We start from the raw sequence: 13233 nt of genomic DNA on the forward strand, positions 1-13233 counted from the left end.
AGGGAGTTTACTTCTCTGAGAGAATTCAGAGCCAAGCAGTTAGATCTTGAGTTCTTGAGTATATAGAGTCAGCTGCCTGCTTTCAGATACTGACATGGATACTTCTTTTCTGACCCAGTAGCCAAGATCCCTCTCTTTCTTTGCTGACCTAGTTACTTACCTCTGCCTGTGTGATACTTTGCCTGGTGTTTATTTGGATTGGACCTGATACCAGTCACTTCCTAACTTAGGATTTATCGTACTTTGACTGATGCCTAATGTAGCTGTGCCATCCCCTTCCCATCCCATTTCCCATTCACAACCTGATTGAACTTGGCTTTGTCCAACATCTGCTACCCTCCCTTGTCTGTGCCTCTCTCACTCCTGACCTGTATTCAACATCTGGAGAGGCCCTGCCAACTCCCCTCACCTCCTCCTGTAACTAAGTAGATTCTAAGAGATGAGTTCCTGTTATTGGAACTCTTGAGATGTGGGGTGTCTCAGGGCCTGGGTAACTTTACTAAGACATTTCCCTAGTAAGTCTTAGCTCTGTGCTACCACATTCATAGGTATCAGCCATTCTTCCCCTCGTCTCAACCTCTGCTAAATCTGTATTTATTCAGTAGTGTATACATTAGAAGAATATTTGGGTAAGTCTGAATAAATTATAATGAATAACAAAACAAACACCTCTAGCCACCACCCAGCTTAAGAATTAAAGTGTTGCCAGTGTCTCTCAGTCCTCCCTAAGTATAAGGCATTGGGTAGCACTTTATGGGCTCTGCAGTGAATAGTCAGCCAGTCTGACTGAATATGTAAAAACACTTAAGCACTGTCTTCAGATATATTTTTGTTCAGAATATTTAACAAATTCAGACAGGCCATACTGCAGTTTTAATGTAGATTCCAGTTTTCCTATTTATTTTTCTAAACCTTTTAGAATTCTCTAGAAGTACCATACCCAGCCTGTCGTTGTTCAGACTTCTGTCAGGCTTAGCCTTGGAATAAAGGAGATAACTTTCTGAAAGCTGTGCCTACCATATATACATATATTTTTTTTCCCATAGACTAGCGGCTGATGGAGCACCAGAATTGAAGGTAGAGAGTATGAATTCAAAGGCCAAACTGCATGCTGCCCTGTATGAGAGGAAGCTCCTGTCTTTGGAGGTGCGAAAACGTCGACGACGGAGTGGCAGATTGAGGGCAATGAGGCCAAAATACCCAGGTACCTGCTGGTGAGCTTACACCAAACTGCACTGTTCAGGTCTTGCCAGTTTAATTAGCTTCTTAATTAATGCTTAAGGAATCAGAACCTTCCTGATCACATACACTTAATTTTTTGTGTAGTCTTTTTCTCAGAAACTGAATTTCAAAAAGATTGTAAGTTTTTAAACCTTCCATTCTGTAATATTTGTACTGAAGGATAACTGAAGCACACACATTTTGGCTTTTGCTCTTACTTCAGCATCATTTAACTATCTGATACCCTAGAAATACTGGACATTTAAAGATACTTAAATGTAAAGAAATACGTTAGCTTAAGTTTAATGAAATCCTGACCATTATTGTTCAGCTTTTTCCATGATTAGGTATTAAATCTAGTTCATCCCTTGAGATTGCTGAATGGTATAAATATTTTAAACATGAACAGACAAAGAGGAATTTCTTTCTCTCCCAGATTCTCCCATCTTCTAGGTCTATTTGTCACTGACTGACTTCCTTTTTCTCCCCCTCCTTTCCTCCTTTGTTGAGCACCTGTATCAGGCGCATTAGTCACTAGGGTTTCATCGGTGAATAAAAAAGATATGGTCCTTGTCCTCACAGACCTTCCAAACCAGTGAAAGAGAAAGATAATGAATAAACGTAGGAAAGAAAGATATTCCCCTGCTCTTTTTACTTCCATAAAAGGTGCCCTTCTGAAAGCCTCTAACACGCTGTAGAGATTATCCAGATGTTTGCCTGAAGTTGTGAGAGAGCCATTGATATTATGATGAGAAACATGAACTCTGATGAAGATAGGTTTTTAGAATACATTGGAGAGTGACGTGTATGCTACTCATTTTGTGTCTCTTTTGTGGTCTGACTTAGAAATGGGTTTTTACTAAAAAGATAAAAGGAAGGTGTTGGGAGAGAGGAAAATTTAATCCTTTTTTCAGCAACATTAGTGATTCTTCGCATTTAGTGATCACTCAACCAGCTGAAATGAATGTTAAAACTGAGACAGAGAGTGAAGAGGAGGAAGAAGTTGCCTTGGACAATGAAGATGAAGAACAGGAGGCTTCCCAGGAGGAATCTGCAGGGTCCCTTGGAGAAAATCAAGCCAAATACACCCCCTCATTGACAGTTATGATAGAAAATTCACCCAAAGAAAATGCCATGAAAGTTTCTGAATGGAATAATAAAGGTGAATCATGCTGCAAAATTGACACTCAGGAGCCAGAGCCTAAATTTAACCTGATGCAGATTCTGCAAGATAATGGCAATCTTAGGTATGTACCTTTTGGTAATTATAACAGTAAAACTGATAACTTGTATTTTATATCCGGTAGTTTGCTGGTGGCTTTGCAGCCATTTTCGTTTTCTTACAGCAGTTTTGGGAAGGAAATGACTGTGATTTTATTATTATTACTACTGTCAAGGAAACTGAGCCTTAGAGACGTTGTTTGTTCAAGGTATAGAGCTGTGATCCAAACCCACGTCTCACTGGCCCAACAAATATTTGTTGGGTTTGAGTGTCACTCGTTAAAAGCGCAGAGTTCAAGTGGCTCACAGTTTAGTGTAGGGATACTTACCCAGCAGAGGCCCCCACATGGACAAAGTGCTCTAAGGGCACAGAGAAAGGAGTGACTGGTCTTGCCTGGGAAGGCTAGAGGGATATTAGGGAGGTGGCAATATTTGAACCAGGCTTTGGCCAGTGAACAAGATATCAGGAAGACTGTGAGGTGACAGGTACCAGTAGAGGAAATAAAGGCAGAGAGATGTGATAGTCCAGTCAATCAGCCCCTCAGCAGAGGTTTATTGAGTACCTGCACTGTGCAGGAATTGTGCTAGGCTATATAGTGTTACAGCAGAGACCAAGATAGACTCATGGAACCTAGAGTCTTGTGGAGAAGACTGATGGTAAACAAAGAAACAAGGTCATTTCAGGCAGTAAGAAGTGCTGTGAAGAGAGTAGAACAAGGTATAGTGTTAGAGTGTGATTGGGCAGATGGTTTCTTTAGATTGTGGTGTTCAGGCATAAAGAGATAACCTCTGAGGTGAGTCCTCAATGATAAGAAGGAGGTAAATCATGGAATATTAGGGGACAGAATGTTCCAGACAGAAAAGCAAGTCTAGAGGCCCTGAAATTGGAATGAGCTCAGCAAGTTTGAGAAACACAGACTAGGGTCATGGAGTTACACGAAGAGAAGCATGCAGTATGAGATAAGACAAAAAAAAAAAACAAAAAAACGAATGTCATTTGCTCTAAGAGGAGCTGAGACTATATTTTCTAGATAGATAATGGTTAGATCTGGATTTAGAAAGTAAAAGCTGGGTGCATTGTGGGACGGTGATTGGTCAGGAACTAAAGGCAGGAAGGTGAGTTAAGGGTTGTCACAGCATTCCCAAACCAGGAAGACAAAGGCTTAACCTGAGCCATGGCTATAGGAATGGATAGAATGGAATGGATTGAATGAAATTTACAAGTGAAAATTGGCAGGGCTTGGTCTATGTAGATGGAAGAACTCCAGAGAGGCTGGGTTTTCCAAAACCTAGCAACTTGGTGATGCCGTCAGTCAATATAAGGAGCATAGGAGTTGGTCTCAGGATAGAAATACGTTTCTTTGGGACACATTGAGGCAGAAGGGTTCTGGGATGAAGTTGTTCAGTGGATAAGTGAAGATAGAGCTTTGAAGGTCAGAGTTAAACAGAATTGGGTAGTTGATAATTAAGAACTTCAGAGTGGAGGAACTTGTCCAATTCACTGTAATCTGGCAAGTGCAGACAGGAGAAAAGGAGAATTGAGCCCTGGGGAAAACCAGGGTTTAATAGAAAAGAGATAGGAACTAGTAGTTAGAGAGGGGTTAGGAGGGAGTGTGGTAGAAGCTCCAGAATGAGAGTTCCAAGCTGTAGAGTGCTGCAGACAGCCTGCGAGAGCTTGAAGAGTGAAAAGAGACTCCTGCATTTCTGACCCAGGGCCAACTTGTGAGCTGTGAAACATTGTGAATTGAGGAAAAAAGAAAGTAAGCGCAAGCTAACTTTTTCAGAGGATTTGGCAGTGAAAAGGAGGTGATAATGCATCAGTGAGAGTAAGCTAAGAGAAAAGGTTTTTTTGTTTTTTTTGCTGCGTTTGTGTTTGTATTTTTATTTTTTTATTTGTTTATTTTTTAAGATTTTATTTATTTATTCATGAGAGACACACAGAGAGATAGAGGCAGAGACACAGGTAGAGGGAGAAGCAGGCTTCATACAGAGAGCCTGACAGAGGACTCGATCCCTGGTTTCCAGGATCACACCCTGGGCTGAAGGCAGCGCTAAACCGCTGTGCCACACGGGCTGCCCGCTTTGTTTTGTTTTTTTTAAAGATGGGGATTCTGGAGCTTATTTATAGACCAGGGGAAGGGTTTGATGGAAAGAGGATTGGGGCACCTGGGTGGCTCAGTTAAGCGTCTGACTCGGTTTTGGCTCAGTTTATGATCTCAGGGTTGTGAGATCAAGCCCAGCATCAGGCTCTGAGCTCAGGGCAGTCTGCTTGAGATTCTCTCTCTCCCTCCCCCTCCCCCTGCTCATACTCTCTAAATACATACATACATAAAATTGTAACAAAAAGAAAAAAGGAAAGAGGATTAGAGATGCAGAAATGGATATATTGATGGGAAAGGCTCTAAAGGAAGGAAGGCCCTAAAGGGGGCATCTCCCATAAGTCAGAAAGAAAGCACTATGGGACGAATGCAATAGTTAGACATTAAAAGGGAAGGAAGGTTATTAGGTACTTATTCATTTTGGCCTTTATTTTCTAAGTTAGAGGTAGTTCTTATATTGCAAGGGTGATGGGTGACATTGGGGATTTGGTGGAGTGGGGAGATCGGGTTAAGGTTTGGAACAGTGTCGTGGAGAGCACACTGAAGTGTCAGAAGACCTGGACCCTCACATTTCAGTGCTTATGAGGTGACTGCATGATGGTCATGGGCTGGCCAGAGAGCTTCTCCACGCCTCAATGTCTTTTTCGTTCAGGCCAAGGTATGGGGTTAGACACATGTTTTTCAAACTGTGTTTTCTGGAGGGGAAAAAAGATTCCACTGAATTGAAATAGAACATTTGAAAACCACTGGCCTATATTCTAAGGCCCTTTCCAGCAATAACATTCTACTTAGCTGTTGTAGAAATAAATTATTTCTTCATAAATCTCATGAATCTGACTTTCAGTGAGTAAACTGTTGTAGTTGCCTGGTCTGTTAATGCAAATGAGTGGTTTTCAGACTCTTTCCCTGGAGCTTCCCATCATTCTGTGGGACATCTCCATGGCTACAGAGGGGTCTCAGGGAGGTCATGGCAAGGATTCGAGACTCTCGGCCCTAGCCTTGAGTTGTGTATTTTTTATACTGAGGATCCATAAAAACTTTTATTTTTTAAAAATAGGTTTCTTTGGTATAAATCATTCTAGCTTTCATTCTTTCATCTTTTTTTGTTTGTTGCAAATGACTAGCCGACCAGTGTGTCCAGTCTCAGAATTAACAGCCCTGGGGGCCTTTCAATAAGGGTTATAGAAATGGAGAATTCAGGACTTGTTCGTTTGATTGATGGCAATGATTTGCAACAAAATAATGATTGAAATCTCATCTTTGAAGTGATAATTCCCTATCCAAAAGACCTTCATGTTTTAGCATTGGAGGAACAATTAATAAAATCAGATATTCTGCTACTTTGGAGATGTCTGAAACATGTGATTTTTTTTTTTTTTAAGATTTTATTTATGTATGAGAAACACACACAGAGAGAGAGGCAGAGACATAGACAGAGGGAGAAGCAGGCTCCCCACAGGGAACCTGATGTAGGACTCGATCCCAGGACTCCAGGGATCACACCCTGAGCCAAAGGCAGACGCTCAACCGCTCAGCCACCCAGGCGTCCCTGAAATGTGCCATTTCTATCTCATTCCATAGCAAGTGAATTTTTGAACCAAAATTAGGAATCTTTTTCATTTATTTTGTCTTGAAAAGAATTTGTTGTGGAGGTAAGGCTTACCTCTTACAAGAATGGTTGAGGGGAAAGTAGCATATGGTCTCCAGGTGAACAAGAACATAAGTGTTGTCCTTGTTGAGAAACATTTGAAAGTAAATATTTGTTTTTTCAGAATTATATTGTGTTCCCATAAACTGTCCCCATTAGTAAAAAAGATGTAGCTTGAATTAATATTTTATGCTCTGAAGATCTTCTGTATTAAACTCTCCAGAGCAAATCTACTTCCCTGACTCCCCTCCCATTCAAACCCTCTGTCATATACATTGAAGTTAGACCTAGACCTTAGGATGTCCAGTTTACTCCGAACAAGTCCTTTATCCAACTTCGGAGGAACAGTGAGTAGAAAGCCTTCGGTGATTGCATGTGTGAGGATTGTAAACAAAGTTTGTGTTGGGCCCTAATCTTCGCTGATGTAATTTTGGCTAGAGTGTCAGAAGGCCGATCAGCTGAAGTAATCAAAGTCTCTCCTGAAGGAAAACAGATCTGCTACAATTAGCAGCTGAAGTGAAAATCATCAGTGTGTCTCTGGTATTTCTGTCTTCTAAACCATAGCTTGAACAGATTTCCTTATTTCCAACCCAGACCACCAAGCAGAAAGCCACTGGATTTTTTTTAGTGGTGTCGCTGAGGTGCCTTTTACTATATGTAAAGATTTCTTTTTCTCACTGAACATCTGGGCTCGTCCTAGCCTGTAAATTCATCTATGCCAAACTCTGTTGGACCTCACTCATTTGTTCTGGGCTCTAGCCATTCCTGTCTTGTAGTTGAGAAAAGTGTGACCTTAAAATTTGGTCTCAAAACTTCCTTTGTAGGATTTATCTATTTCCTGCATTGGAGGCCTTTGCACACGAGAAATACCAGTTGCCATAGCAAAAGCATACTTTTGCACCAACTGATAAGTATATAAGAGCCTCCAAGGCAGAAAAATCTTTCTACATTAATGCAAATGTTATTGTGAAGATTCAGTACTTTTCCTTTCCATTTCCTCCAAGAAAGTTGTTAAAAAGTTCAGAGATAAGGTATAAGAGTAGGAAACTTGATTTCCTATTCTCGTTTGATTTTTTCTTCTCCCATGTTCATAATGAGAAAGTAAATAGGATTCTTTAATAGAAAAAAAAACTCCTTTACTCTGTAGAGGAAATCTTTAATAACTGCATGATGGGCTTCATTTTTTTAAATTTATTTTTATTTTTTTTTATTGGTGTTCAATTTGCCAACATATAGAATAACACCCAGTGCTCATCCCATCAGGTGCCCCCCTGAGTGCCCGTCACCCAGTCCTCCCCACCCCCCGCCCACCTCCCCTTCCACCACCCCTAGTTCGTTTCCCAGAGTTAGGAGTCTCTCATATTCTGTCTCCCTCTCTGACATTTGATGGGCTTCATTTTTTTAGCTCTCCTAATAGGAGGATCCTCACAGTCCATTTTTAGTGAGGCAGGTATACATTGGTTGGTCTACCATTCTGTCTCATAATGGTATGTTGTTTTGGATTTCCATAGCAAAGTGCAGGCCCGTATAGCATTCTCTGCCTATCTCCAGCATGTTCAAATTCGCCTGATGAAAGACAGTGGAGGTCAAACGTTCAGTGCCAGTTGGGCTGCCAAAGAGGATGAACAGATGGTGAGGCTCTTCTTATTGGAATTTTTTTACTTTCCCTGTTTCTTCTCTTCCTCCTCCTCCTCCTCCTCTTTTTCTTCTTCTTCACCTCTTCCCCTTCCTCCCCTTCCTGCTCCCCCTCCTCCTCCTCTTCCTCCTCCTCCTCCTTCTTCTTTTTCTTCTTTTTCAACTAGGGTAAAGAGCAATATATTCTTCTTGCAAAAGGGTTGTTCCACACTATAGTTTATAGATTTCTCTTACTTTAATATGAAGTAAATCTTTGATCTGGGGCCACATTCATCATATTGTGTGTTGAGGGCATCAGTTGATTTCATTCTGAAAATGGAAATTGATTGCTTATTAGATATCAGGCCTTGTGCAAAGCCCTCAGAAAGAACAACAGTTTCGGGCCCTTTCTCAAACAACTTCATGTTGTATTAACTCTTTGATGTGGGCACTGTCCTCCCCATTTCATAAATGAGACAACAAAGACTCAGAGCTGGGATGTAATTTGCCTTTTGTCCCACAGCTTGTGTGTGGTAAGATTAGAACTTGAACTCACAGGTGACAGTTGTACATTATTTGCTCTTCCATTGTTTCCAGGCATCACTAGATATTTGTTTTCTATCCTGAGTGGGTCACATTAACGCTGTGAAAGTCTGTACTTTATCATAGGCCCTCCAAGAATGTCCCATCCTCCATTTTAACATTTCTCTACTGGTTGAAATCTTACAAGGTTCTTATTAGATGACTGGAAATAAACTATGTGATAATTTTTGCTGTGTATCAGTCATTTCAACATGCTTGGGATTTAGTATTATAGCAAGGTTTTTCTTTGTGAATTGAAATGACAGGGAACTTCCTGCTCTTTGCTGAGGTCAAGGCTTAGAGAAGAAACCACAGCCCTTCTATAGCCTTTTGACCATAGAGATCTGTCACCGGCAAGAAGACCTTTCTGAGAAAGCTGCATCCTTTGTCTCACACGGTGATGACCCTACCACAATTTTCAGTTCTCCACATACGAGAGACATCACTATGCCAGGCTGATTATAAAAACATGATGGAAATCCCAGAAAACAACTTGTGAATTTAAAGTAGCCAATACAACCCAGAGATAAAACCTTGTGTGTTGTGAATAATCCTTCAACCATCAGTGGAAAATGTTAGCTCTGCTCTTTCCAAGTGGAAAATTGAAACTGCCTTTTTTTGAGAGTCAGTTTGTCTGCTCCACTGTGAAAAAATAATGTTTTAATGTAACAGCTAAAACCACCCCGATAGCAAAGGCAGCAGAGGAGAACCGTGAAATCCATCCTCTGGTTCTGAGGCTACTCCTTCGTGCTGGAGTAAATTGGCACCAAGGGACAATGAACCAAAATCAAATTAAAGGAATAAAAGAAGAGCTCAGAATAGAATATCTGCTTCAAGTGCTGACTTAGAATTCACACAGGATTTCGGGGTTGATTTTGTTTTTGCTTTTTACAAGAATACTTAGGATCATCACCACAAAATGTAATACCAGTTCTGTGCATTCCTGTTTGGAAGTATATCTAGAGAGCAAGCCCTAAGCCGTTCCCTGACGATTGTGGTGGTGGTCTTATTGGTGAGGAAGGTAGGGATAGAATGATTTTCTCTGCTACATGGTAGGGTTAGAGATTGTTTATCATATGACTCAACAGGACGTGCAACAATAGAAAGTCCTCAAATCTGTCATCTTAGGGCAATTTTATCATGTTGAGGGCAGATGAGGAGGGATGGAACAATTATCCTTAAGGCCCTTGGTCTCACAGAATCTGTCTTTGAAGCATTTGTGATACTCTGATCTAATTGGTATTTGTTCAGATTTTAAAATCCTTTGCCCCACGCCAAGTGAGCCATACTCTGTCCCCCTTAATGACTTCCCAGTGTGCCTCCTCACCAGCCTCCTACCCCTTGGGGATGGAAAAACAAGTCACCACCTCTCACGCATAGAGTATTGGTTCCTTCTTTTTCTTTAACACTAAACTTTTTAAATTAGCGGTTTCTATTCTTTATTACATGCTCTTCTTAGCCTCTTCCTTCTATTTCCTTTGCTCTACTGAAAGTGTTTTCTTGAACTTATCTCACAAGGACCAGATCTAGGGTCTTGTCTTAGCCCTGGTCCTCTTCAGCTCTGGTCTCTTGGAAGCTTTAGACATAGGGCCTTTAACCCCCGTAGCTTCCATGACATTCATTTTCTCCTCGTTTTTTTGGGTAAATTTCTGGTATATCCACCCTGGGCTTTTTGTTTTTCTGATTCTTTCTCCTCTTTCCTATCTCTAAGTATGGATATTTCTGTATTCTTTCTCTTCCTTCTTACCTTTGATGATTTCATCTGTTTCCATAGTTTTAATTTCCACTGTCTCTCCTTGACAGCTAAGTGCTTCCTTAGGGAAAATAGCTTTCTCTGATCACCCTATTAGAAGTGATGTCTGCCCTTTGAATTATAGTACCATTTGCATGTGAGTTGTGTTACTTTTACAGATACTTCATTAATACATAATTATTTGCGTACATATTTATTTTGATTTTCTGATCGCTAGCTTATTGAAGGAAGAGAATAAGTTTCTTTTGTTTTATCTCTCTGTATCTTTCTTATACCTAATGTTTTTGTTCTGGGTCTTATTTGTTGAGATGTATAGTGTACCTGTTCTCATATCTCTGTTGGGTAAACCCTTCATAGCTTGTCTTCTGTTACTTAGCACAATCCCTGCTTTTTTTCCTTGATGACTCTTAATAGGAGCTAGTGGTTCGCTTCCTTAAACGAGCATCCAGTAACCTCCAGCACTCACTGAGGATGGTATTACCCAGTCGACGATTGGCACTTCTGGAACGCAGAAGAATCTTGGCCCACCAACTCGGTGATTTTATTATTGTGTACAACAAGGTAGGTGGTTTATCTTTTTACTCTTGTGTTTTAGATTGTCATACACTATTAGAAGTGAGCTAGAAGCCTATGTCTAGCTGAGTGGAGAGGACTGTTACAGGGAACTGGACCTCACCCCTTGACCTAGCTGGTTTGAAAAGCTACCTAATACTTCTGAAAGTCCAGTGGTCATAGTTACCACTTTATCTAAAAGCATATTACCTTTGAGTGGTGGTGTATCTGAGATGAATCCTGGACTATGTGAATTTGCATTGTCATTATTATGCCTATAGTCAGTGGTGAGTTGACTATTTGAGAGCAAATTAACTGTGGATTTAATGGAATGACATAATCTTCTTTCCTGAGAGAATTATACTTTGTATTCGAGAACATTTTAGACAGTGACATCATTTTACAACTAAGATCAGGGAATATACTACTTAGTAGAATATTTTGCAAAACATCTGATACCCAAACGGTCTTAGAATACTTTGGAAATGTCAATATCTGGGAGAAAAAAGTACAGTCAATTTGCAGAAGGGAAAACTGAGGCCTGGACATTTAAATGGCATTTGTAAAGATGTATGGAATGATTAGTTGAATATCAATACATCAAATAGATGCAATTTACTCTTGATCTGTTGGAGGATTTTGGTATGTCTTATATAAATGAAGAATTTACTCAGTTTGGTTACTGGTATAGGAGTACCTTCCAAGATCTATATTTTCTCTCCCTAATTGTAACCACATACAGTATCTCTGTTGTCATACTGTTAAGGCTGCAAATGTGAGCACAGATGTTAGTAAGCTACTATAAAAAGTTCTTTTTGAATGGGCTATGTGGGCAGAAAGTGAAAACATTATAAAAATTTATATTTATTCTGCAACTTTTATTTGGAAATTCCAAAATGTTTTATGAAATAATGGCAGAGAATAATATATCAAATTCATAGGTGGCAACAGTATGTGGAGGAACTATAAAGACAAAACCCAATGGTAATGAAACCAGATGATGAAGTGTACATTTATCAGGAGTTAGTTTTGTCTTACTATTTTACTGTGTGGGTTGGGAACTGGGTAGGAAACAGAACAGATGGCTGAAAAGAAATTGAAGAAGAAACTTGAAGAAGAGGAAGAAGATGGGGTGAATACAGAAAACTTTCAGGAGTTCATCAGACAAGCAAGGTAGAAGATATTCTTGATTAATAAAAACTATCTTATTCTATATTTCATACTGCCCCATTCAGTTCTTAATATTTCTTTGCTTCTAATGTATGGCTATGAGTAAAATCACTTTCAGAATGAGAAAAAGGGTTTCGTAGGTTTGGCTTCTCCATATCTCAGCCAATTATGTTGTTGTTGTCATGGTTTCAGTTATCAAAACACTGCTGCTGGGTATCTGGGCTGTATTTCTAGACAGCCTTCAAAGTACACACCACTTAAAGTGCTGAGAGAGCCCTTTGGAAAGTTGAAGTTAAGAGGCTTCTAGTGTTTACTGGGTCTGAATTTATCCCTGACCTACTGATGCAGTGGTGATGACCAAATTTTGCCTACATTGAGTGGGTTGAGGAATTGGCAGTTTCTCAGCACTGTGAGGGTTACGCCTAATTTATATAAAATAGAACAAGTCCTTCATGTGTAGAGTTAGCCTTTAAGGATTGAAAATCTCAGCATTCAGCTCTATCTTAATATAAATCAGTCAAGCCATTTTGCCCATTTACAATATGTTTCCAAAGGAAGAGGTAACAAAGGCATTTCATTTAAAATTTTGTGAGACTCATACTGGAGGGCCTTTTTCTAAAACAGAGTCATGCAAAAGTACTCAAAAAAAAGGATAAAGCATCTGTATAACCCCACGAATTAGTCTTCAACCATCAATGTCACTGTATAGGAGAATATCAATTCTCTGTTGGTTTATGAAGTTAAATCCAGATGGTAGGTATCAGTCACCCAGATAATATGATCTGTGTTTAAGACCTTGCACAGACCTAAGTATAGCCTCACTGTTGTGTGCTTAAAAACACACAGCAAACAAATACATCATTTTGTAGGAGTTTATAATAGTGTAATGTTATTTTGTTGACATTCTTGGGTCTTGAATTGTATGATTGATAATGCAGGTATAGAAATAAAGCAAGAAACAGTTTCTCATATCAACATTATAAAAATAGTAAAGAAAAACTAGAGTATGATCAGAAAATGACTCTACTTTAAAAGTTAAAAGATTAACATTCAGTTCCCCCTAGGGAATCTTCAAGATCCCTACAATATAAAAAAAAAAGTGAACTTTTTGAAAAGTGTGTATTCCCCTACCAGGCCTAGCTGGATGCTAAACATGAATTACATGTACTAAAACAAATGATACAGAGTTTGAGGTAAAATATGCTAGAATGTGTTTATTACTGTTGTACATTAAGTGTTGATTGTTGGAAATTTGAGCTAGCATCAGCTCGTTTATTATGTTTGGGGTGGTATATGGATACCTCTGTCGGCATCAGCTCGTTTATTATGTTTGGGGTGATACATGGATACCTCTGTCGAGGTTGGTAATCCAG

General features: G+C 39.7%; 1 protein-coding gene across 29 annotated transcripts in view; it reads left to right on the top strand.

The window, feature by feature from the left end:
* TTLL5 (tubulin tyrosine ligase like 5) overlaps window positions 1-13233 on the top strand; it is a 269103-nt gene that overhangs the window by 93488 nt on the left and 162382 nt on the right. For all 29 annotated transcript variants that reach the window (XR_005363557.1, XR_005363556.1, XR_005363558.1 and 26 more), the window contains 5 exons: window positions 1047-1204; window positions 2162-2468; window positions 7701-7821; window positions 10553-10699; window positions 11760-11863. Coding sequence is in view for 23 of the 29 variants with exons in the window: in XM_038545325.1 (XP_038401253.1) it covers window positions 1047-1204; window positions 2162-2468; window positions 7701-7821; window positions 10553-10699; window positions 11760-11863 (837 nt within the window). In the remaining 6 variants the exon portion in view is untranslated. The remainder of the gene's footprint in view (window positions 1-1046; window positions 1205-2161; window positions 2469-7700; window positions 7822-10552; window positions 10700-11759; window positions 11864-13233) is intronic.

This window comes from Canis lupus, chromosome 8 (genome assembly GCF_011100685.1).
Source record: "Canis lupus familiaris isolate Mischka breed German Shepherd chromosome 8, alternate assembly UU_Cfam_GSD_1.0, whole genome shotgun sequence".
NCBI classification, from domain to species: domain Eukaryota; kingdom Metazoa; phylum Chordata; class Mammalia; order Carnivora; family Canidae; genus Canis; species Canis lupus.